This window comes from Bufo bufo, chromosome 3, assembly GCF_905171765.1.
Source record: "Bufo bufo chromosome 3, aBufBuf1.1, whole genome shotgun sequence".
NCBI lineage: Eukaryota > Metazoa > Chordata > Amphibia > Anura > Bufonidae > Bufo > Bufo bufo.
This window is the reverse complement of record NC_053391.1, coordinates 381,794,640-381,820,302: the sequence shown is the minus strand read 5'-3', so window position 1 is coordinate 381,820,302 and position 25,663 is coordinate 381,794,640. Positions and strand designations below refer to the sequence as shown.

The 25,663-nt window shown below is 42.4% G+C and overlaps 1 protein-coding gene across 1 annotated transcript in view; it reads right to left on the bottom strand.

Moving 5' to 3' along the window:
• SRRM3 (serine/arginine repetitive matrix 3) overlaps positions 1 to 25,663 on the bottom strand; it is a 487,174-nt gene that overhangs the window by 113,994 nt on the left and 347,517 nt on the right. Inside the window, exons 5-7 of the mRNA XM_040424724.1 lie at positions 11,909 to 12,013; positions 1,644 to 1,659; positions 1,060 to 1,073 (exon numbers count right to left, since the gene is read on the bottom strand). Of these exons, the coding sequence (XP_040280658.1) occupies positions 1,060 to 1,073; positions 1,644 to 1,659; positions 11,909 to 12,013 (135 nt within the window). The remainder of the gene's footprint in view (positions 1 to 1,059; positions 1,074 to 1,643; positions 1,660 to 11,908; positions 12,014 to 25,663) is intronic.

Here is a 25,663-nt window from a genome sequence, read left to right as displayed (position 1 = left end):
GGGGCCCTGCTACAGAATTTGAACTGTATTCTCTGGATGCTTCTAAAATACACTCTTTTGGCACCCATCAGCCCATAGGAGTCTTAAGATAAGTATGGCATATGTACAATGTGAATAGACCATAAGACCAGTTTACTGTAGTGCCATCTGACTACATCTATGCATTTATCATTCTAGCAACATAAGAAACTTTGTCTGGAGTATACACCAGGAAAAGCCCAAGTTAAATGTGTCCATATGTCTCCAGTCACCTGACAGAGGCCATAAGGGTACAGCCACAAGGTCAGATTAAAAAAAAAGAGGAGAAGCTTTATCTGCCCTATATACTTTCTCTCCTTTTATGAACCACTCCTGATTCTGGCTTCCGAAACTGCATGCAGGAACCTGACCATGTGGCCATACCCTAAGTGTGTCCTTTTGTCCTCAATCAAGGTGGTATATGATGACATACCTGTTTTTACTGCATATAAAAAAAAAGCAGAATGTACTTTCCTATATAGTGGGTACCACATACAAAGTATACCATGCAATAATGATTTTATTACAATGGAGGTCAACAGGTGACTATCCAGTGATATATGTTGGAGCCTTCCGTTGGAGGTATGCATGTGCCTAGTGTGTTGAACATAGTGTGCACAGAGCCTTACTCATGCTGAGCCCTTAGCTAAAGGTAAGAGCCCTATTACACTGCCTGATGTTTGGGCAGTGCAAGCACCAATGGATACAGGCCAATGCAAAGTGAATATGAGGGGAACTATTGCTACCGGGATTGTTCCTGCCTCATTCTGTTTTATTCATTATTGGCAACACATCCCTGATTATACAGAGAGATAAGCTAACAAATATTGGGCATGTTTCATCCTGATGAAAAATGCTCATTAGCGACAAGTGAGCATTTGCTTGTTCATCCTCTGATCGATTATATGGGACATTATTGGGAATGAGCACTCCTATGAACGCTTGTAGACTATACATGGCTCAAAAATCATGCAGTCTATGCTACTTTCACACTTGCGTTCGGTGCGGATCCGTCTGGTATCTGCACAGACGGATCCGCACCTATAATGCAAATGCTTGCATCCGTTCAGAACGGATCCGTCTGCATAAACAGCTTTTTCAGATTGGAGTTTTCATATCGTGAAAACTCAGATCCGACAGTATATTCTAACACAGAGCCGTTCCCATGGTGATGGGGACGCTTCAAGTTAGAATATACTAAGAACTGTGTACATAACTGCCCCCTGCTGCCTGGCAGCACCCGATCTCTTACAGGGGGCTGTGATCCGCACAATTAACCCCTCAGGTGCCACACCTGAGGGGTTAATTGTGCGTATCATAGCCCCCTGTAAGAGATCAGGTGCTGCCAGGCAGCAGGGGGCCAGACCCCCCTCCCTCCCCAGTTTTAAATTCATTGGTGGCCAGTGCGGCCCCCCCTCCCTCCCCAGTATTAAATTCATTGGTGGCCAGTGCAGCCCCCCCTCCCTTCCTCCCCAGTATTAAATTCATTGGTGGCCAGTGCGGCCTACCCTCTCCACCCCCCTAATTAAAATCACACCCCCCCATCATTTGTGGCAGCGGAGAGTTCCGATCGGAGTCCCAGTTTAATCGCTGGAGCTCTGATCGGTTACCATGGCAGCCAAGACGCTACTGCAGTCCTGGCTGCCATGGGTACTTAGCAATTTTAGAAGCATTATACTTACCTGCGCTGTCTGTGGCCGGCCGGTCGCTCCTCCTACTGGTAAGTGAAAGGTCTGTGCTATAAGCAATGCGCCGCACAGACCTTTCCCTTACCAGTAGGAGGAGCGGCTGGCCGGCCACAGACAGCGCAGGTAAGTATAATGCTTCTAAAATTGCTAAGTAACCATGGCAACCAGGACTGCAGTAGCGTCTTGGCTGCCATGGTAACCGATCGGAGCCCCAGCGATTAAACTGGGACTCCGATCGGAACTCTCCGCTGCCATCAATGAGGGGGGGTGATTTTAATTAGGGGGGGGGGAGGCCGCACTGGCCACCAATTAATTTAATAATGGGGAGGGAGGGGGGGGCCGCACTGGCCACCAATGAATTTAATACTGGGGAGGGAGGGGGGCCGCAATGGCCACCAATGAATTTAATACTGGGGAGGGAGGGGGGCCGCACTGGCCACCAATTAATTTAAAACTGGGGAGGGAGGGGGGTCTGGCCCACTGGTGCCTGGCAGCACCTGATCTCTTACAGGGGGCTATGATACGCACAATTAACCCCTCAGGTGCGGCACCTGAGGGGTTAATTGTGCGGATCACAGCCCCCTGTAAGAGATCGGGTGCTGCCGGGCAGCAGGGGGAAGTTATGTCCACAGTTCTTAGTATATTCTAACTTGAAGCGTCCCCATCACTATGGGAACGCCTCTGTGTTAGAATATACTGTCGGATCTGAGTTTTCACGATCTAACTCAAATCCGATGGTATATTCTAACATAGAGGCGTTCCCATGGTGATGGGGACGCTTCAAGTTAAAATATACCATCGGATTGGAGAAAACTCCGATCCAATGGTATATTAATAGGGACTCCTGACTTTACATTGAAAGTCAATAGGGGACGTCTCCGTTTGCAATTGCACCATATTGTGTCAACGTCAAACGGATCCGTCCCCATTGACTTGCATTGTAAGTCAGGACGGATCCGTTTGGCTCCGCACGGCCAGGTGGACACCAAAACGCTGCAAGCTGCATTTTGGTGTCCGCCTCCAGAGCGGAATGGAGGTGGAACGGAGCCAAACTGATGCATTCTGAACGGATCCTTATCCATTCAGAATGCATTGGGGATAAACGGATCAGTTCAGGGCCGCTTGTGAGAGCCCTCAAACGGATCTCACAAGCGGAACCCCAAACGCAAGTGTGAAAGTAGCCTAATAGGGCCTTAAAGGTAGTGGTCCAATATGGCTAAGGACATTATAGCAAAGGACGCATACCTGTACATACAGTGCTTTGAAAAATATTCAAACCCCATTTTTCAAATTTTTTCACATTATACCAACAAACTTGTATTTTATTGGGATTTTATGCAATAGACCAACCCAAAGTATCAATTATGTGTGAAGTGAAAAGAAAATGATACAGTACACAGTTTTCTAAATTTTTTATAAATAAAAACCTGGAAAGTGTGGCGTGCATTTGTATTCAGCCCCCAAGTCAATACTTTGTAGGATCACCTTTTGCTCCAATTACAGCTGCAGGTCTTTTGGTGTATGTCTCTACTAGCTTTGCACATCTAGAGGATGACATTTTTGCCCACTCTTCTTTGCAAAATATCTCAAGTTCAGTCAGATTGGATTGAGAGTGTCTGTGCACAGTAATTTTCAAGTCTTGCCACATATTCTCAATGATATTTAGGTCTGCACTTTGACTGGGCCCTTCTGACACATAAATATGCTTTGTAAACCTTTCTACTCTAGGTCAGGCTGTATGTATTAGGGTCGTTGTCCCACGGGAAGGTGAACCTCCGCCCCAGTCAAGTTTTTTGCAGCATCTAACAGGTTTTTCTCTAGGATTGCCCTGTATTTAGCTTCATCCATCTTCCCATCAACTCTTACCAGCTTCCCTGTCTCTGCTAAAGAAAAGCATCACCACAGCATGATGCTGCCACCGCCATGTTTCATGCTGGGGATGGTGTGTTCAGGGTGATGTGCAGTGTTAGTTTTTCGCCACAAATAGCATTTAGGCCAAAAAGTTGTCTATCTGACCAGAACACCTTCTTCTACATATTTGCTGTGTCCCCTACATGGCTTGTGACAAACTGCAAACAAGACTTCTTATGGTTTGCTTTCAAAAATGGCTTTCTTCTTGCCAGTCTACCACAAAGGGCAGATTTCTGGAGTACACGACTAATAATTGTCCTTTGCAACAGATTTGTCCACCTGAGCTGTGGATCTCTGCAGCTCCTCCAGATTGACCAAGGGCCTCTTGGCTGCTTCTCTAATTAGTTCTCTCCTTGTCTGGACTGTCAGTTTAGGGGGGCTGCCATGTCTTGTTAGGTTTGCAGTTGTGCCATCCTCCTTCCATTTTCAGATAATGGAATGAACAGTGCTCTGTGAATGTTCGGAGCTATTTTTTTTATAACCAAACCGTTCTTTACACTTCTCCACAACTTTATTCCTGACCTGTCTGGTGTGTTCCTTGGTTTTTATGATGCTGTTTAATCACTAATGTTCTCTAACAAACCTCTGATGTCTTCACAGAACAGCTGTAGTTATACTGAGAATAAATTACACACAGGTGAACTCTATGTAAGGAAGTTACCTGTTCGGGGTCCAGCAGCGCGATCCTCAGCTTCAGCGGGGCACCGGGATAGATGCATTGCTGAGCCACACCCCCGGTGATGCGGCCGAGTCCTTGGCAACCAGTGCAATGCTCTGTTTCTCCCCATAGCCCGCGTGCACTGGGGCAGACAGGCAGTGGACTAATTGACAGTCCATCTGCTGAGTTAACTGTTTAGTTTTGTATCTGACCTATTGGAGCGCCAGGCCACCAGATCAATCAGGTTCTGGTCCATGGACCTGGTGCTCTATATAATTCCCCACTTTTCTATACACCAGTGCCAGGGATAGTCTTTTGTGTGGCTCACTAGCATTTACACCATTACACCCTTGTTCCTGTGTTCCTGATTGCTTTGCTTCATGTTTTGGTGCCTTGTAGCTCGTCTGGTTTTGACCCATTTTCTGTCGACTTTGCCTTTTTTGTTGTGTGTGCGTGTTTTGTTTGCCTTTGTCCGTCTCTTCACTTAGTAGTATAGGATCCGTCGACCAGTTGTGGTGCTGCTGCTTAGGGCTTGTACTACAAGTAGATAGGGGCAGCAGGGTGCTTCAGTTCAGGGCTGCACTGTTCTTGTTACGTTACAGACCTTACACTCTATTTAATAATGAGGTCACTTCTAAAGGCAATTGGTTACACTGGATTTTATTTACAGGTATCAGAGTACAGGAAGCTGATTACAACTGCACACCATATTTTTCAGATTTTAATTTAATAAACATTTGGAGAACCATGTATCATTTTCTTTTCACTTCACACACTTGCTACTACATAAATCCATTTTAGTTTGTGGGTGTAATGTGAAAAAATGTTCAAGCTATTAATACTTTTTCAAGGCACTGTCTAAGTTGGCCACTTACAATAGTTTATGACATATCTAGTACCTATCTTGAGTAGTCTGGCTATATCCTTGACTTGTCTGTATATGACTTTTGCATTTCAGCTGTTTTGATCCATTCCAACTCCCACCCAATAATGCAGCTCATAAATATACGTGAATTATATAAGTGAAATTTCTTTTTTGTTTCTGTCTCAGTATGCTATGTTTTCAGAGTCAAGGATTTCCAACAAGAAAAGCAAAATAGTCTGAAACAGCAAGGGATATGGGAGTCATCCTATTATCTTTCAACACCTACTGTGCTACATTATTTTTTCTATGTATGAATAGAATATTATATACTAGATTGTTTTTCATACCACTAGTAGTACTATAAGAAGCTGTGTTCTGTCCTCTGACATTTCGTTCAGATATCATGCGTCTATGACAAGAAGTCTGCATTAGTATGATGGTATCGTGCTTAATACTATGTGGGTAGCTAGGCAACTGCATTGAGATTGAATGTTCTCCTTATAGTAATCACATTTGCAATTAGGCACTGATAAAATAAAAATCTACTTGAAGGTTAATCTACTTCCTCTGTGACTGTACCTGCATGTTACATTAGGGTATTACTATATGGCAATTAAGGGGATCTGGGGCTCTGTTTCTGGAAAACCCAGTTCCAAGAACATAAAGATCTGCTGTAAAATTAATCGACACAGAATTCTGGACCTAAATAATAATATGATGTTAAAAGATAAAGAATCAAGTTAAGGAACTGTACCTTAGAACTAAAGTGGTTTGCAGTGTTATATAAAAACTTAGGCAGCCCCTGTAAATGTGTTAAAATATAAAAAAGCCATACTTACCTCTTTCTCCCCTGCAGCTTCTAGCAATAAATTCTTGTTCTCCTCATCTATGACATCCTCATCTTGGCTGCAGCCATGATGTTCCATGAACACAGGTCACTATGCATCCAATCACTGGCCTCAGCAGAACATGGGACATCAAGGCTGAAGCTAGTACTGTATTTGGCTACAGTGGAGACCTGTGTGAACAGAACGTCACTGCTGCAACCAGAAAAACAAACAGCGAAGAGAACTAGAGAGTACGTGAAGCAGCAATGGAAAAAAAGTGAGTATAACTTCTTTTGTTATTTTAGACCATTGCCCAAGTTTTTATTTACTAGGACAACCCATTTAACTAAACCCTACCTTAGACTTATATGAGACCTGCAGAACATCTAGGCGATTGTCGGGAAGGACGCGTTCCTTCTCGGCAATAGCCAGCTCGCTAGCGAAGGAGACCGCTGCTATTACATGCAACAATCTCCTCCTCAGTCGCTCATGCCATTGCTCGTCTCGATACTAAATTATTGTTTGCCGGCAGCAGATCGTGATTAGACAAAAAGATCTGCCACTGGCAAACAATGATTTTTAAGCGTGCTAAAAGATTCCGAATGTCACAAAACTGGATTAAATTGCATGTTTCAAAGAGCAAAAAAGGCCACCACTTAATCCTGGCTCCTTTTCTCCCTGGCCTTGGATGCCTCGCTCGGGTTCCCTGCTGTCAACATCCACTTTGATTCCACTGCAGCGCTGCAAGAGAGGCAGGTCACTACTGCAGCCAGCAAGTTTCTGCAGCTGCCTCAAATTGTTAACAATGGGGACCCAAACAAGGCAGCTGTGGCCAGGGACTGAAGGAGCCCAAACCTAGCAGCAGGGAGCATGTAAGTATGCTTCCTTTTGCAGGTCTGCCAAAATCCCCAACAGGTGGCCAACCGGTGGAGGGAGGGATGGAATACAATACTTATTGTATTATTATTATTTTTTTTTAATGGCCATGCATAGAGTTAACATCAAAAATCAACTACAATTGCATATGAAAGCATCATATACATAGGCCAACTTGAAAAGTACACGTTTCTTGAAATTTGTTTTGAGTTGAATTCTACCGAATTGGTCAGAAAATTCAATTCAAGCCCAAATTGATTTTTTCCGAATTAAAGGTACTCCAACTGGGCTGAAAATTGGTATCACTCTGAGGTCTCCGAATACCTGAGACTTTTTTTTTTCTGTTGCCTTTCTCTCTTTTTTATTTTTATTTTCTCTCTTTCGCTCCCTTTTCAAGCTGTTTAATACAAAGACAGCAAAAGTAAATAATGAGTGACACTGACATGTATAGCTATGGGTAAATGCATGGTTGACAGTGTTAATAATAATAATAATAATAATAATATTAAAATGTATTTATATAGCGCCACCATATACTGCAGCGCTTTATAAATTCATAAGGTTCATGTACGAAACAAAACTAACTGGCTAATATGCAACTGAAACACTAGAAGTCAGGGCCCTGCTCGCAAGAGCTTACAATCTATGAGGAATTGGGGGTGACACATAAGGTAGTTGATTGTGATAAGTAGGATTTGAGCCATCATTGAACTGACAGGAGTGGTGCCGGACGATCTGCTTCAGGTTTGGGACTACTAGAGGATCGAGTTTAGGCCAGAGGAGTTGGTGGGGGGAGGTTTAGTCGGGGAATAGTAAGTTTAGGTAGCTTGATAAGCTTGCCTGAAAAGATGTGTTTTTTAAAGCACGTTTGAAGGTGGAGAAGTTGTGAATTGACCTAGTATTCCGGGGAAGAGTATTCCAGAGAGTAGGTGCAGCTCGAGAAAAATCTTGAAGACGGGAGTGAGAGGTACGAAATATGGAGGTTATTAATCTTAGGTCACTAACAGAACGGAGAGCACGAGTAGGGTGGTAGATAGAGATGAGGGAGGAGATGTATGGAGGTGTAGCACTGTGGAGAGCTTTGTGGGTGAGGGTGAGAAGTTTGAACTGTATTCTGTGGTGGACAGGCAACCAGTAAAGTGACTGGCACAGACTAGTAGCATCAGTGTAGTAGTTGGATGGATAGATGAGCCTGGCTGCAGCATTTAGGACAGACTGAATGGGGGAGAGTTTAGTGAGAGGGAGACCGATTAGTAATGCGTTGCAGTAGTCAAGATGAGAATAATTCAAGTCAACAAGAGTTTTTGCCGTTTCCACCGTAAGAAAAGGGCGGATTCTGGCAATATTCTTGAGGTGCAGACGACAAGAGCGTGTGAGTGATTGAATATTGGAAACAAAGGAGAGATTGGAGTCAAATGTGGCCATAAAACAGCGGGCATGTTGCACAGGAGTTATGATAGCGCTGCATACCGAAATTGAAATATCAAGTTTAGGTGAGTTAGTAGATGGGGTAAGACAAGAAGTTCAGTTTTTGAGAGGTTTAGTTTTAGCTACAGAGAGGACATGATGTTAGAGACAGCTGCCAGACAATTACTGGTGTTTTGGAGTAAAGCAGAAGTGATGTCAGGGGATGAAGTGTATAGTTGGGTGTCGTCAGCATAGAGATGGTATCGAAAGCCAAATCTACTGATAGTCTGTTCGATTGGGGCTGTATAGAGGGAGAAGAGTAGAGGACCTAGTACTGAGCCCTGAGGAACGCCGACATCAAGAGGAAGAGGAGAAGAAGAGCCAGCGAATGATACACTAAAGGAGCAACCAGAGAGATAGGAAGAGAACGAAGTGAGAGCAATGTCCTTAAGGCCAATTGAGTGGAGCATGGTGAGGAGGAGTTTATGGTCTACGGTATCAAACGCTGCAGAGAGAACTAGCAGAATCAATAGCAAATAGTCACCATTTATTTTTGCTGTTAGGAGGTCATTAGACACTTTAGTAAGGGTAGTTTCTGTAGAGTGAAGAGGGCGAAAGGCAGATTTTAAGGGGTCAAAAGAGAGTTTGCAGAGAGATAGCTTATTAGGCGAGAGTAGACAAGACGTTAAAGGAGTTTAGAGATGAAAGGGAGGTTAGAAACAGGTCTGTAGTTAGCAGCACAGGTCGGTTCAAGAGATGGTTTCTTTAGTAGTGGGGTGATAATAGAGTGTTTGAAAGAGGAGGGGAAGATATCAGAAGAGAGAGAGAGAGAGGTTAAAAATTGTAGTTAGGTGAGTGATGACAGCTGGGGAGAGGGACTTGAGGAGGTGTGATGGAATAGGATCACTGCTATAGATGGTGGGTCGAGAAGAAGAGAGAAGCCTCGAGACTTCTTCCTCTGTTATAGGGTCAAAAGAGGAGAGAGAGCATGTGGAGGAATTGGAGGGAGGAGGATTGAAATTATTTGGGGACTGGGAGATTATTTCCTGCTGGATACTGACAATCTTGTCTGTGAAGTAATTGGCAATGCCATCAGCGCAGAGGTCAGTGACAGGTTCTGGAACTTTAGAGTTTAGAAGGGAACGAAAAGTGTCAAAAAGTCGTTTTGGGTTATTTGAGAGGGAGGAGATGAGAGAGGTGAAGTACTTTTGTTTGGCAATGTTGAGATTATATGTTTTGAGCATAAATTTATAATGGAGGAAGTCTGTTGATATTCGCGATTTTCTCCATAAGTGTTCTGCACATCTGGAGCAGCGCTGTAGAAAACGCGTTTCAGGTGTGTGCCAGGGTTGCCGTGTTCTGCGTCGAGAGGGACGGATTGATATTGGAGCAACTTCATCTAGGGTGGTTTTGAGGGTCTGGTTGTAATGATTGGCAGCCAAGTCTGGACAGGTAGGGAAGTGATTGGTGTAAGATGCAACTGGTACAACACACCCTGAACTTTGATTTGCTCAGTATTGGTATAGTTCACTGATTGCTACTCTGTTATTGCTCGTAATAATGCAGTTTTGTTGCAATGATTTTTACTGTGATACTATGTAGCGCCCAAATAGTAATTTTTTATTTTAGAAAAAGGTCTAGCAGTGTCCAGAACTAGCTGCTTTCTTCCAAAAACAGCACCACACATGCCTATGAGTTGTGTGTGATATTGCAGCTCAATTCTATTAAAGTGAATAGAGTTGAGCAGAAATACCACGCACAACCAGTGGTCAGGTCTGATGCTGTTATTAGCAGAAAGTAACCATGCTTTTCTAATCCTGGACAACCTCTTTAATGACTTTGGCTGGTTTCACACGAGCAAGCGCTCTGACTCGAAGCGCAGCACCTGTCCTGAACTTCCAGCACTGCCGGTGTCACATACGGTAGCATTATATCAGGACGGGTGCTGCGCTGTGAGTCCGGAGCATGACATTCGCTCGTGTGAAACTAGCCTTTTTCTATTTTTATGTTACACGTTTAATACTTAATCCAGGGGTGTGCACAAATCTCATAGGGCATTATAGCAAAATTTACTATGGGCCCCACCACACCCAGTTTGCCAAACACTTCCAGGCAACACAGAATGTAAAGTGCAGTGCCTCAGATTTCTGATAAATTTATGGTTTTTTTTTTATTGATAGGAAGACATTTTAATTAAAAAATTATAATAAAAAGAAGTTGCCTCACCCACTTTATCTGACTTCTATTTTAGTAAAGTGGAACTGGTGCTTCATAAATATGGCGCTCATTCTCAACAGCAAATTTCATAATGTATTTACACCACACAACTAGCAAAAATATATTGTTAAATCTCTACCATATAGCCAGTGCTGGACTGAGGTTTCTTCTGTACAGATGCAAATCCACCAGTTCCTAGACTCTTTTTCTGTCATCCAAGATGGATGCACCATTTCTCAGCCTGTTAAATAACTAATGTGCATTTGATAGTCCACAACACTTCCTGTTGCCCTCGCTTTGGCCAGCACTGGAAATGTGGGCAATACTGAGGTTTCTTGGACTACCAAATGTACAGTTTTCATCAGGTAGTGTGAGAACAAGTGCGGCTATCTTTGGATGACAGAAGAGGAGCCTGGAAATTGGTGGATCTGAAACTGAAAAGATGAAAAGTAGGTCACCAGGCAAGTGTTTTGTTCATTCCCCAGCTAATGTGAATATTCGTTCTTGAAACAGAGAGTCACTTTAAGGGCTCATGCACACGACCGTATGGCTTTTTCAATGTTTTGCGGTCCGTTTTTTACGGATCCGTTGTTCTGTTTTTTTGTTTCCGTTTCCTTTGCGTTTTTCCGCTCCATTTTTCCGTATGCCATATACAGTATACAGTAATTACAGTAAGTTGTGCTGGGCATAACATTTTCAATAGATGGTTCAGTAAAAACGGAACGGATACGGAAGACATACGGTTGCATTTCCGTATGTGTTTAGTTTTTTTTGCGGACCCATTGACTTAAATGGAGCCAAGCACCGTGATTTGCGGACAAGAATAGGACATGTTCTATCTTTTCACGGTACGGAAATACTGAAACGGAATGCACATGGAAACACTTCAGTTTTTTTTGCTGAACCATTCAAATGAATAGTTCAGCATATGTACCGCATACTGAACTCAAAAAACGGCCAGTATACTGAACGCGAAATACTGTCGTGTGCATGAGTCCTAAGAGTCTTGCACAGTGTGAATTCAGTCTGCTGCTCATCTGAGATTCATTTGTTCTAAAGAAAACCAGAGGGAAGCTCTCTGAATATCTTTAAAAACTTGGGAATTTTAGGATCTTAAAATAAGCTGGACTATCCACTATTTAGTTTTGGTTTGCTTTTCTCAAAACTGATAGGACCTAATTAACACAATATATCAGGAAATAAAGATAGTTCCCTTTAAGAATACTATTATAAACAGTAATACTAAATCTAATAATATTTTATGGGACACAAGTGGATTAAAGGCTGTTTTTGATTAGAAAGGTCTATTGCGGTATGGAGTTCTAATAACCACCATATGGCATTCCTGCAGGGATTATGAAATTACTACATACTGTATTCTTAGTAAATTAACAATCTCATAAATTAGATTAAATACTGATTGTGTCTAAATGGCCATTACCTGTAATCACTGTGGCAATCACATTCCAGAGTATAACCTTCGCCATACATTGAGTACTCTGTGACACTTTCTTCACCAGGAACCACATAATGGTTTTCAATTATTCTGGTAAAAGGACAAGAAATAGAAACACTTTTGTTTAAAAATATAAAAAATATATAGATTTTATACATACATAAAATAATAAGCAACCAAAAAAGAGTTGTCCAGGGTCCTGATATTGAAGACCTAGTTTGCAGTTGTCCTCTGTGTTGGAACAGCCTACTGGAGTTTTCCGCATCTTGCATTGCCACATACTGCCTGCCTATTGACTTTAAGGGGGTTCGGCAGAGATCCGGCTACCCAGCAAATATGCCAGGAATCGGTCAGACAAAAAACGCTACTGCTCGGCTTCAAGCACTCACTGCACATGCTTGTGTTATAGCCACTGAAGGAGTGCTTCTGTCCAGGCACTGGCGTGTAGGATAGAAGGGGCATGCTACACCAGCAAGGCAAGCAGGATTGTTGGCAGCATTCCGTCACAGCTCAGCAATGGACACGTCCCATTGACTCCGTTAAGACAATATTCATGATGTCAAGTACATTTTTAAAGAAGTTTTTTTTCACAAAATCCACTGATTATGAACTTCAAGAAAACCAGCTTAGAAGGCAGTGTGACCAGAGTGCACATGTGATTAGCTCAATATGGCTGTTCTGGTGACAGGGAATGGGGAAAAAAAATGAAATTCTGCCATTGATTTTGTATTTCAAGTTTTGTGCTGTTCATTGTGCAGCATAAGTAACATGTTACTTTGGTGTTCATTTTATGGTTCAGTTACAGCAATACCAAATCTGTTTGTTTTATGTTTTGCTACTAACGCATAATAAAAGCACAATTTTTTGTTGCGGCATTCTAAAGGCCTTAAAGGGGTTATCTCATCACTAATGTAATAAAAGAAAATTACATACATAGTACATGGCAACCTCTTTCTAACAAAGCTACAACCAGCCCTGTACCTCACATGGATCTAGATTTATATCAAGCTGGAAGCTCAAGGGGAGTGTCTTTTCTGCTGCAGCTAAAGGGGGTGTGTCCATGCTCCCCCTATCACAGCTCAGGGCAGCTGAACAATGAAAATGTGCGGCCTTCTCATTGAGCAGGTCAAAGAAATAAGAAAAAAACAAACAGCAGGTGGCGCTATACAGATAATTTTTTATTGAATAACTCAGTGGCTATGCAAATTTTTTTTTATTACATGCAATTACAAAAGAATTCAGATGCAGGTGCTGGTTTAAAAACTGTAGAATATTTTTCGTGGGACAACCCCTTTAACCGCCTCCGGACCGCCTAACGCAGGATCACGTTCCGGAGGCGGCTCACTCAGGCACAGTCACGCATCTACGCGTCATCTCGCGAGACCCGAGATTACGCTCACAGCCGGCCCGCGCATGCGCATCGCGGGCCGGCAAAAGTTAGGACAAGTTCGTCATCAGCCTGCCAGCAAAAATGATTGTAGCTGGCAGGCTGATGATTTTCAAAAAAACGAATCAGAAGCCATCTAACACATTATATTTATAAATATAATGTGTTAAATGGCTTCTGTGCTCCTCTGCTGGTCCTTTTCGTCGGTTGGCCCCAGCAGAGGAGCACATATCTCTGTAAGTACACAAGACACAACACTTAGCCCCAGATCACCCCCCATGACCCCAATTAACCCCTTGATCGCCCCTGTCAATCACCTAGTGAAAGGGAAAAAAGTGATCAGTGTAAACTGTCACTTTTTTTTTCCACTAGTATTGACGGTTAGGTTTAGGATAGTTTAGGCCCCTTTGTTAGGCAGTTAGCGTCGGTTAGCGCCCAGCCCACCGCACCGCAGTCACTGATTCGCTGATTAGCGTATCGCTAATCAGCATTTGTACTTTTATAGTATCTGTAAGTGATCAGAACTAATCACAGTCAGATCTATAATAGTATTAGTGTCACCTTGTTCGCCCTCCACCCAAAACGCAGTGTTTGCCCGATCAGGCCTGATCGGTCGCCCACACGTGGGTTCACCCACGCCCGCCCCGCCGCAGTGACAAAAAATATATATTTTTTTGATCACTGCACAATCACTTTACAAGCGCTGCGGCGATAAAAAAATCTGTTTTGATATTTTTTATCAATCGCAGCGGCTTCCGGTACTTCGCTAGCCTCCCATTTGTAAGACAGGCTTGCTTTTTTTCTTGGGTAGTCTCAGGGAATACCCCCTAAATTTATTTGACCAAATGGCAAATAAGGGGTATTCTTCTGAAGAGGCCTACAGGATTCTGACCCAGTCGGATGAGGAATGGGAACCCTCATCTGACGAATCCAGCGGGTCAGAATATGAACCTGTAGAAAGCAGTGGCAGTCTGACCCAAAGTTCGGACGAGGAGGTTGAGGTCCCTATTACCAGCAGGCGTACCCGGCCCCGTGTTGCTAGACCACAGGTTGCGCAGGATCCGCTTCAAGGGCAGCAGAGTGGGGCTGGCGCTGTCGGATTACGTGGTGAGGCATACACCAGCAGCGCAGCCCATCCTGGACCTAGTACCAGCACTGCCGTACAACATGGTGAAGTGGCGAGCACCAGAAGGGCAGTTGAAGCTGGTACGGTGGCACGTGCAGTAGTTCCCCCGTCGCAGCCACCGCACAGACAGGCCCGTAGAGCCCCTAGAGTCCCTGAGGTGCTGGCAAACCCTGATTGGCAGCCCCCAACTTCAGCCGCACCAGTAGTTCCCCCTTTCACCGCCCAGTCTGGAGTTCGGGTTGAGACAGCTCAGATAGGGTCGGCACTGGGATTTTTTGAGCTGTTCTTGACTGCGGAGCTCTTGGACTTAGTCGTGGCAGAAACAAATCGGTATGCCACTCAATTTATAGCCGCCAACCCGGGAAGCTATTATGCCCAGTCTTTCCGGTGGAAACCCGTCCAAGTTTCCGAATTAAATTTTTTTCTGGGCCTAACCAAAAAGCATGAATTGCGGTCATATTGGTCCACGAACCCAATTCATCACATGCCCATGTTCTCTGCTGCCATGTCCAGGGCACGATTTGAGGCCATCCTGCGTTTCCTGCACTTTAGCGACAACAGCACCTCTCGTCCCAGAGGCCACCCAGCTTTTGACCGGCTCCACAAAATTCGGCCCCTCATAGACCACCTTAACACCAAATTTGCAGATTTGTATACCCCTGAGCAAAACATCTGCATAGACGAGTCCCTTATACATTTTAGCGGGCACCTTGGCTTCAAACAATACATCCCAAGCAAGCGCGCCCGGTATGGGGTCAAATTGTATAAGCTCTGTGAAAGGGCCACAGGCTATACCCACAAATGGGACTTGGTGTCACCCTTATTTGGCAAGGGGTACCATCTTTATGTGGACATTTTTTACACAAGTGTGCCCCTCTTCAGGCATTTGTTCCTAGAACAGATTGGCTGCTGTGGCACCGCGCGACCTAGTCGCCGGGGCTTCCCCTAACGGCTCGTTACCACCCGTCTTGCAAGGGGGAGAGGGCTGCCTTGTGTAACGAAGAACTGCTCGCGGTGAAATGGAGAGACAAGCGTGACGTTTACATGCTCTCCTCCATTAACGCAGACACGACAATACAAATAGAACGGGCAACCATTGTCATTGAAAAGCCCCTCTCAGTCCACGACTATAATTTGCTCATGGGAGGGGTGGACTTCAATGACCAGATGTTGGCTCCTTATTTAGTTTCCCGACACACCAGACGCTGGTATAAGAAGGTGTCTGTATATTTGATTCAATTGGCTGCATATAATAGTTTTGTTCTCTACAGTAAGGCTGGGAGAACAGGATCCTTCCTCAAATTTCAGGAAGAGATCATCGAGAACCTCCTGTATCCAGGAGGTTCCGTGGCCCCATCCACCAGTGTAGTGAGCCGTCTACACAAGCGACATTTCCCCAGTGTCGTTTCTAGTACCTCAACCCAAGCGCCACCCCGAAAAAGATGTTGCATCTGTAGCAGGAGTGGAATAAGGCGTGACACCCGCTATTTCTGTTCTGACTGCCCTGACCACCCTGCCCTATGCTTAGGGGAGTGTTTCCGGAAGTACCACACACAGGTACACTTAGCATAGGGATTACGTTACGCAGGACAGGCACACAGGGCTGTTAGGGCCCTTTCACACAGAGCTGCTGCAAACCTCTCCTTTCACCTGGGACAAAGTGCATAATGTACTTCGCCACATCTCTGGGCGATTTGCGCTTTGCACATTGTCCCATGGGGAAGGAGAGGTTTGTTCTATAAAAAAGGTAAAAAAATAAATAAAAAATCACCGGTAAGCAAAAAAGTTAATGTTCTGTTCAAAAAGTTTATAAAAGTTAATGTTCCATTCAAACGTTATTCTAAAGTTAATGTTAATAAATTTATTGCGTTGCGGCCTGTTTTTTTCTTTTTTGTTTTGTTTTTTTTACCTTCTAGGTGGACCAACCGATGAACCAGCTGCAGCACTGATGTGCATTCTGACAGAAGCATTGCGCTGCTGTCAGATTACACAAAAGTCGGTGTATGCGGCGCTGCAAGACGAGATTTCTCCTCTGCAGTAGAGGCATATGAGCTGAGGGGCGGTGTTCATATGCTTTGGCAAACACTTTGTATATATAAAAAAAATAAAAAATCCCGCCAATAATTTATTCATCCACATCGATTGATGTGAATGGAGAAATCGGGTTTGCCAGGGCATACGAGCTAAGTGGGTTTGGATGTTGGGCGGAGCTCCTATGTCCTGGCAGACGCCTTTCCCCTCCTTTTTTTTTTTTGGCAGACATTTTTTCATCCACATTGATCGATGCGAATGAAGAAATCTGTGCCGTTCATTTTTTCTTTCAGCCCAGAGGCTGAACGGAAAAAAATAAATCTCATTACCCGTATGCTCAATATAAGGAGAATAGCAGAAAATCCTAATGCTGGCCATACATGTAATGATTGTGGAGACCCTCAAATGCCAGGGCAGTACAAACACCCCACAAATTACCCCATTTTGGAAAGAAGACACCCCAAGGTATTCGCTGAGGGGCATATTGAGTCCATGAAAGATTGGAATTTTTGTCCCAAGTTAGCGGAAAGGGAGACTTTGTGAGAAAAAAAAACAAAAAAAACTATTTCCGCTAACTTGTGCCAAAAAAAATTCTATGAACTCGCCATGCCCCTCATTGAATACCTTGGAGTGTCTTCTTTCCAAAATGGGGTCACATGTGGGGTATTTATAATGCCCTGGCATTTTAGGGGCCCTAAAGCGTCAGAAGAAGTCTGGGATCCAAATGTCTAAAAATGCCCTCCTAAAAGGAATTTGGGCCCCTTTTCGCATCTAGGCTGCAAAAAAGTGTCACACATGTGGTATCGCCGTACTCAGGAGAAGTTGGGCAATGTGTTTTTGGGTGTCTTTTTACATATACCCATGCTGGGTGAGAGAAATATCTCTCTACAATAACAACTTTGTATAAAAAATGGGAAAAGTTGACTTTTAGAGAGATATTTCTCTCACCCAGCATGGGTATATGTAAAAATACACCCCAAAACACATTGCTCTACTTCTTCCGAGTATGGCGATACCACATGTGTGACACTTTTTTTCAGCCTAGGTGGGCAAAGGGGCCCACATTCTAAAGAGCACCTTTAGGATTTCACAGGGCATTTTTAACACATTTTGATTTCAAACTACTTCTCACGCATTAGGGCCCCTAAAATTCCAGGGCAGTATAACTACCCCACAAGTGACCCCATTTTGGAAAGAAGACACCCCAAGGTATTTCGTGATGGGAATGGCGAGTTCCTAGAATTTTTTTTTTGTCACAAGTTAGCGGAAAATGATGATTTTAATTATTCTTTTTTCTTACAAAGTCTCATATTCCACTAACTTGTGACAAAAAATAAAAACTTCCATGAACTCACTATGCCCATCACGAAATACCTTGGGGTGTCTTCTTTCCAAAATGGGGTCACTTGTGGGGTAGTTATACTGCCCTGGAATTTTAGGGGCCCTAATGCGTGAGAAGTAGTTTGAAATCAAAATGCGTAAAAAATGCCCTGTGAAATTCTAAAGGTGCTCTTTAGAATGTGGGCCCCTTTGCCCACCTAGGCTGCAAAAAAGTGTCACACATGTGGTATCACCGTACTCAGGAGAAGTTGGGAAATGTGTTTTGGGGTGTCTTTTTTCATATACCCATGCTGGGTGAGATAAATATCTCTCTAAAAGACAACTTTTCCAATTTTTTTATACAAAGTTGAAATTTGACAGAGATATTTATCTCACCCAGCATGGGCATGTGTAAAAAGACACCCCAAAACACATTGCCAAACTTCTCCTGAGTACGGTGATACCACATGTGTGACACTTTTTTGCAGCCAAGGTGGGCAAAGGGGCCCAAATTCCAAAGAGCACCTTTAGGATTTCACAGGGCATTTTTTACACATTTTGATTTCAAACTACTTCTCACGCATTAGGGCCCCTAAAATGCCAGGGCAGTATAACTACCCCACAAGTGACCCCATTTTGGAAAGAAGACACCCCAAGGTATTTCGTGATGGGCATAGTGAGTTCATGGAAGTTTTTATTTTTTGTCACAAGTTAGTGGAATATGAGACTTTGTAAGAAAAATAAATAATAAATCATCATTTTCCGCTAACTTGTGACAAAAAATAAAAAGTTCTATGAACTCACTATACCCATCAGCGAATACTTTAGGGTGTCTACTTTCCGAAATGGGGTCATTTGTGGGGTGTTTGTACTGTCTGGGCATTGTAGAACAGGTGCTCAGAAAGTCAGAGCTGCTTCAAAATGTGGAAATTCACATTTTTGTACCATAGTTTGTAAATGCTATAACTTTTACCCAAACCATTTTTTTTTCACCCAAACATTTTTTTTTAATCAAAGACATGTAGAAAAATAAATTTAGAGAAAAAATTTATATAGAAATGTAGTTTTTTTTAAAAAAAATTTACAACTGAAAGTGAAAAATTTCATTTTTTTGCAGAAAATTTCGGTAAATTTCGATTAATAACAAAAAAAGTTAAAATGTCAGCAGCAATGAAATACCACCAAATGAAAGCTCTATTAGTGAGAAGAAAAGGAGGTAAAATTCATTTGGGTGGTAAGTTGTATGACCGAGCAATAAACCGTGAAAGTAGTGTAGTGCAGAATTGTAAAAAGTGGTCTGGTCATTAAGGGGGTTTAAGCTAGGGGAGCTGAGGTGGTTAACTTTTCAATTCGTGAAACTAATATTATTCTGAGTGACACCATTGTGGGTACATTTCAGTTTCTAAACTTTTATTAACTTTGTTGGGGCAGCAACAGAATACAAAAGCAATTCAGCTGTTGTTTTTTTCACTTTAAATTTAGGCTACTTTCACACTAGTGGTATGAGATCCGGCAGACTGTTCCCGCAATGGGGTACAGCAGAGATCTGTCTGCAACCCGGCCAATATGCAGAGAGTCGGCTGGAAAAAAAACGCAGCGAGGACCTGTGTACTTCCAATGTCAACTTCAGTACAAGAGCTACTGTTCAGCAGATCCGTGGGTGCATATTGTTAGGCACTCTAGATCAAATATTGATAGCATATCCTCACCATATTATTTTAATTTGGGACAGGCCTGGGTAAGGTTATTGTAGTGTATAATTGCACACATGTTCAGTACAGTTCAATTTTTAGCGAATTATAATAAAAGTGAAGTATTAATTTGTACCTGGGTCAAGACAGGTTCTATTGCCCAGTTGGGCATCTGTAAATAGTATATCCTCACCATAGACCATCATTTGTAAAATCCTGGATAACCCTTTTATAGAAACTTTTGGGGTCATTTATCAAACTGGTGTAAAGTAGAACTGGCTTAGTTGCCCATATCAACCAATCAGATTCCACCTTTCATTTTTGACAGCTCCTTTGGAAAATGAAAGGTGGAATCTGATTGGTTGCCATGGGCAACTAAGCCAGCTCTACTTTACACCAGTTTGATAGCTATGAAGAGCTGAAACACCCTTCACTGCCATTACTAAAAGCACACCATTCTGCTGTATAAACCAAAGCATACAATAAGGACGATGCTGAGTTCACCCAAGATCAACAGAAACTTCAAACAGCTGATTGACAGGGGTGTCATAAGCCAGACCCCCACCAATCTAATATTGATGACTTATCCAAATGACAGAGGGAGAGAAGCTGAACTCTCCGATGCATACATTTATATGATTTGGAGAAGGGTTTATGAGTACAAAAGCAGAGTAAATCCTGACAGGACTCGAAAGAGAGACGGTGAGAGTCCTGCTTACTCCACCCACATAGGATGATTGACAGCTTTAACTGTACCAGTGTGTACACAGAAGTCTGTCAATCATCCTGTGTGGGAGGTTTAATCAGGACTCTCACTGTCTTTCCTAGGAGTCCTGTCAGGATTGACCCTGCTTTTTACTGAGAAATATTGCTCCAAATCATATAAACCAACGGTATACTGTTTCAGGGATCAGCAACCTTCGGCACTCCAGCTGTTGTGAAACTACAATTCCCAGCATGCATCATTCATTTCTATGTGAGTTCTTAGAAGAGCAGAGCAAGTATGCATGCTGGGAGTTGTAGTTTCACAACAGCTGGAGTGCCGGAGGTTGCCTACCCCTGCTGTATATCATACAGCACCACTTCTCTCCCTCTATTATATCCTGACCTTTAATAGGGCTGCAGAAATCACCTGACAGGTTCCCTTTAAAGTCCAACATAACCTTGTCCTTAAGAAGTTAAACACACATTTACTAACATCTAACTAAATATTTTTTTAAATAACTAAGAAGAATAAACATTTAAGATGCCAGTAAACTCCTGGCCATTTGTCTGGATATTTGACACCAAACTAGGTCGACATTGCACTCACTGCAGTTTAGAAAGGTGTTACCTACCAAGCAACCCAGACATTCTAGAGAACATATGTTACTAACACAAGGGATCATTCATGCAGGCTCTAAGCCTACATACAATAGCCTTATAATCTCGCTAATAAGAGGTTTTACTCAGCTATTCAGTAGATTAATATTAATTACCCTTTTTGTAGAAACTAATAAGACATCTTTGAACAGATCACCTGCAAAGTGTAATCTTCCTGCAAACAGACTGACTTAGAAGTAGGATTTATAAAGATGTTATTGTGTTATTATGTGGAAATCTTCTTATGACATGTTTGAGGTGATTGGGGGCACTGGAAGATTAAAGGGAACCTGTCACTAGGATTTTGTGTATAGAGCTGAGGACACGGGTTGCTAGATCGCCGCTAGCACATCTGCAATATCCAGTCCCCATAGCTCTGTGTGCTTTTATTGTGTATGTAAATGAACCTTAGATGAGCACAGGCTCTCTGACTCTGAGCCCAGCCACGCCCACTGTGAAGGAGCCTAGCAACCCCCCGCATCCTCCGAATCTCCTCCTTGCTCCCAGTCGTCACAAAACTAGAGTGCCATAATCACGTGATGCGCAAGCTAGCGAATGCGCAGTTCGTTCCCTGAGGCTGATGCCAGCAAAGGGAAGGAACACTATGCTGACACTGTGCATGCGCTAGCTCGCGCATCGCGGGATTACGGAGCTCTAGCTTTGTGACGTCGGGGAGCAAGGAGGAGATTCGGAGGATGCGGAGCGGTGCTGGGCTCCTTCACAGTGGGCGTGGCTAGGCTCTGGAAACATTAGTAGCCTCATTTACATATATACACTCACCTAAAGAATTATTAGGAACACCATACTAATACGGTGTTGGACCCCCTTTTGCCTTCAGAACTGCCTTAATTCTACGTGGCATTGATTCAACAAGGTGCTGATAACATTCTTTAGAAATGTTGGCCCATATTGATAGGATAGCATCTTGCAGTTGATGGAGATTTGAGGGATGCACATCCAGGGCACGAAGCTCCCGTTCCACCACATCCCAAAGATGCTCTATTGGGTTGAGATCTGGTGACTGTGGGGGCCATTTTAGTACAGTGAACTCATTGTCATGTTCAACAAACCAATTTGAAATGATTCAAGCTTTGTGACATGGTGCATTATCCTGCTGGAAGTAGCCATCAGAGGATGGATACATGTTCTCATTCTGTTTACGCCAAATTCGGACTCTACCATGTGAATGTCTCAACAGAAATCGAGACTCATCAGACCAGGCAACATTTTTCCAGTCTTCAACAGTCCAATTTTGGTGAGCTCGTGCAAATTGTAGCCTCTTTTTCCTATTTGTAGTGGAGATGAGCGGTACCCGGTGGGGTCTTCTGCTGTTGTAGCCCATCCGCCTCAAGGTTGTGCGTGTTGTGGCTTCACAAATGCTTTGCTGCATACCTCGGTTGTAACGAGTGGCTATTTCAGTCAACGTTGCTCTTCTATCAGCTTGAATCAGTCGGCCCATTCTCCTCTGACCTCTAGCATCCACAAGGCATTTTTTCCACACAGGACTGCCGCATACTGGATGTTTTTCCCTTTTCACACCATTCTTTGTAAACCCTAGAAATGGTTGTGCATGAAAATCCCAGTAACTGATCAGATTGTGAAATACTCAGACCAGCCCGTCTGGCACCAACAACCATGCCACGCTCAAAATTGCTTAAATCACCTTTCTTTCCCATTCTGACATTAAGTTTGGAGTTCAGGAGATTGTCTTGACCAGGACCACCCCCCTAAATGCATTGAAGCATCTGCCATGTGATTGGTTGACTAGATAATTGCATTAATGAGAAATAGAACAGGTGTTCCTAATAATTCTTTAGGTGAGTGTATATAAAATCATTTGGACACAATAAAAGCACACAGAGCTATGGGGAATGGATATTGCGGATGTGCTAGCGGCCATCTAGCTACCCATGTCCTCAGCTCTATACACAAAATCCAGGTGACAGGTTCCCTGTCTGTACATTGCACAATTCAAAATATGACTTGACATTATCCTTTACTTACCAAGTAATGTAAAAATACAATGATTGCCTAAAATTTGGACTCCATAACATTTTGTGCATACCAACGGGTCAAATGTATGACAGTGGCTCATGTTGTATGTTTAATTTTCTGAATATTGCTAGACTTGTTAGACCATTTACACTACCTGTTCGTTGGCTTAAACCATTTTTGTGTCAACATTTTAAATCATGCCCCTTCCTACTAGGTCAAACCCTTTGGTCTAGTGAGCCACATAAGTGTCTAACACACATAATAAATTTGGTACAAGGCATGTATGCCAATGTTTTGATGCAAATTGAGCCAGTATGGGTACATTTAGCTTAGAAAATCCCCCCTCATGTTTTATAATTCACAAAATACACGTATACAGTAATAAGAAAGTAAATAAGACTGCATTAGGGATGGTGTACATATAAGAATAGTCACTTGCTAACCTTCCCAAGTTTTCATCAATGATTACTAGCTGTTTACAGTATATAATTCCTTCTCACAAAGTATATGGTATACTTAATAATGTATAGTAATATCATTCGTATGCTAAGAGAGAAAAATTTCCATATCATACAAACAGAAAAGAATACCGGCTGCACGCTTAATACCCTTAAGTGTGCATTGACACAACCAAATTTATGTGTTCACATCCGTTCCACAATTTTGCGGAATGGATGCGGACCCATTCACTGTGTGCTGTCCACTTCCATACTTCCGTTCGGCAGCCCCGCAAAAAAGATAGAGCATGTTCTACTCTTGTCCACCAAGAATAGGCTTTTCCATCATAGTGTTGTCAATGTGTGTGTTCCGCAAAATGCGGAATGCACACGGCCGGTAGCCGTGTTTTGCGGATCTACAACACAAACGGTTGTGTGAATGCACCCTATAGGTCATCTGTCAGCAGATTTGTACCTATGAAACTGGCTGACCTGTTACATGTGAGCTTGGCAGCTGAAGGCATCTGTGTTGGTCCCATGTTCATGTGGGAACACATTGCTGAGAAAAATAATGTTTTCTAATATGCAAATGAGCCTCTAAGAGCAACAGGGGCATTGGCGTTAGACCTTAAAGTAGTTTATTACAACTCCCATTTTTGGGTTATTTTTTTTTTTTTTGTAATGACAATGAATTTCCTTTTTATCTTCCTGTTTTGCACTTAAAAGTATTTTTTCTCATGGAATTATTTATGGCTTTTCAATTAGATTTGTCAAACTGGCTATTGGTAAGAGATCTGATGACTGGAACTGATATTTTTTCAAGACCTTCTTCCTACTGCAGGTAACAGCACTTCTATAATTTGAAAAAGGACTCTGGAACAATATATGATGTTGATGACAATAAAACATCTACAGATATACTACTTGTGCCTATGATTTTGGTTTCTTCTAAAAACAAATGTTACATATTTCAGCATGGTCAGCCAGATATAAGTTGTATATAAATGCAGGAAAACAAAATCTTTCTCAATATAACTTTAAATGTAATGTTCGACCAGCAAATGCACGGCTAAGTGGATTTTGCAATTTCAATGCCATTGTAAAAAAGTAAAATAAGCATTGTGGAAAAGGTATAATGGAACATTTCAGTAAAATAGCCTTCAGCTATGTGAAATAAAGCTTGTGATTCCAACCACTTGATTTTACTTGAAAGCTTTTGTGGCTAAATTTGTTCTGGAACAGTCAGTAGGTTGTGATGCTTGTAATTAACAAATACATCACTGTTAGGGAAGGGCCTTTAAGACCTCAAACTAACAACCCAAAATCTATCCATTCAGAAAGAAAAAGGGGGAAACAATAAAGCAATTCATTGTTGAACATGGTTAATCTTCTCAAAAATAACTGTAATCACATAGGCATGATGAAATGTCAAACTACTTATGTATCTCACATAAAATAGAAACTTTTCCACAAGGCTATTTCAAAAGGAAGACTCCAAATTACCTTTTTGAAACTGTTTTACAACAAAAATGTGTAAGGAAATGCATATGAAAACATGGCTACTCAGCCAATAGGAACTACAGTATGACAACAGGTTAAGCTGCCCATATACATAAGGTAAATGTTGTCGAAATGAGAGACTTTGACTATTTTGGCCAATGATTGTTTAGAAATTATAAGCAATAAATTGCGATGGACAACAGCAGCCTCTTGTCTACCAAAAATGTGATCTATCAAGTTGGATTTTTTTGACCACTGTCACTGAAAATGCAAGTGTATGGAATAATAGGCTGAACATTGACGATCATTTGCCACTTTTCAAAAACCCACTCTGCTGTTTTATATTTAAGCAACTTCCTGATAAGCCAGTTTAGTTCACATGATGATGTTGATGACAACTGACTGGCTTCATTCCTGCCAATATTCATCTTATATGTATGGCAAACTTTACATTTACTATATGGTCAATGGTTTCTACACACCAAACACCACTTCAATATACACTTAAACATCTAGACTAAAAAAATGGGGGATTTAATAAAGAGTTGAACTACAGTATTGTATAAAAGTTGCAAAAGCAAGAGTCACTAAAGAGTAGACAACAAAAGTCCTCTACTTGTTCAGGGTCAAGATTAGCATATGTAATCTGCACATTTGCTTCACCAGTAGGTTGGGAGTAACTTATGGCACCAAGGATGTTGTGTCTGTATGTTATAACAGTCTACTTGGTGGACTTCTACAACACAATGTCTGTGTCTACCTTTATCTTTGGGTATAATAATTCAAAATTTTATATTTATAAGTTAAGATTCCCTTAAAGTTAGCTACGTAACACTAGCAGGGTCATACAAGGGTAGATATTGTACTGAAAAAGGCAGGACATCTGCCCAT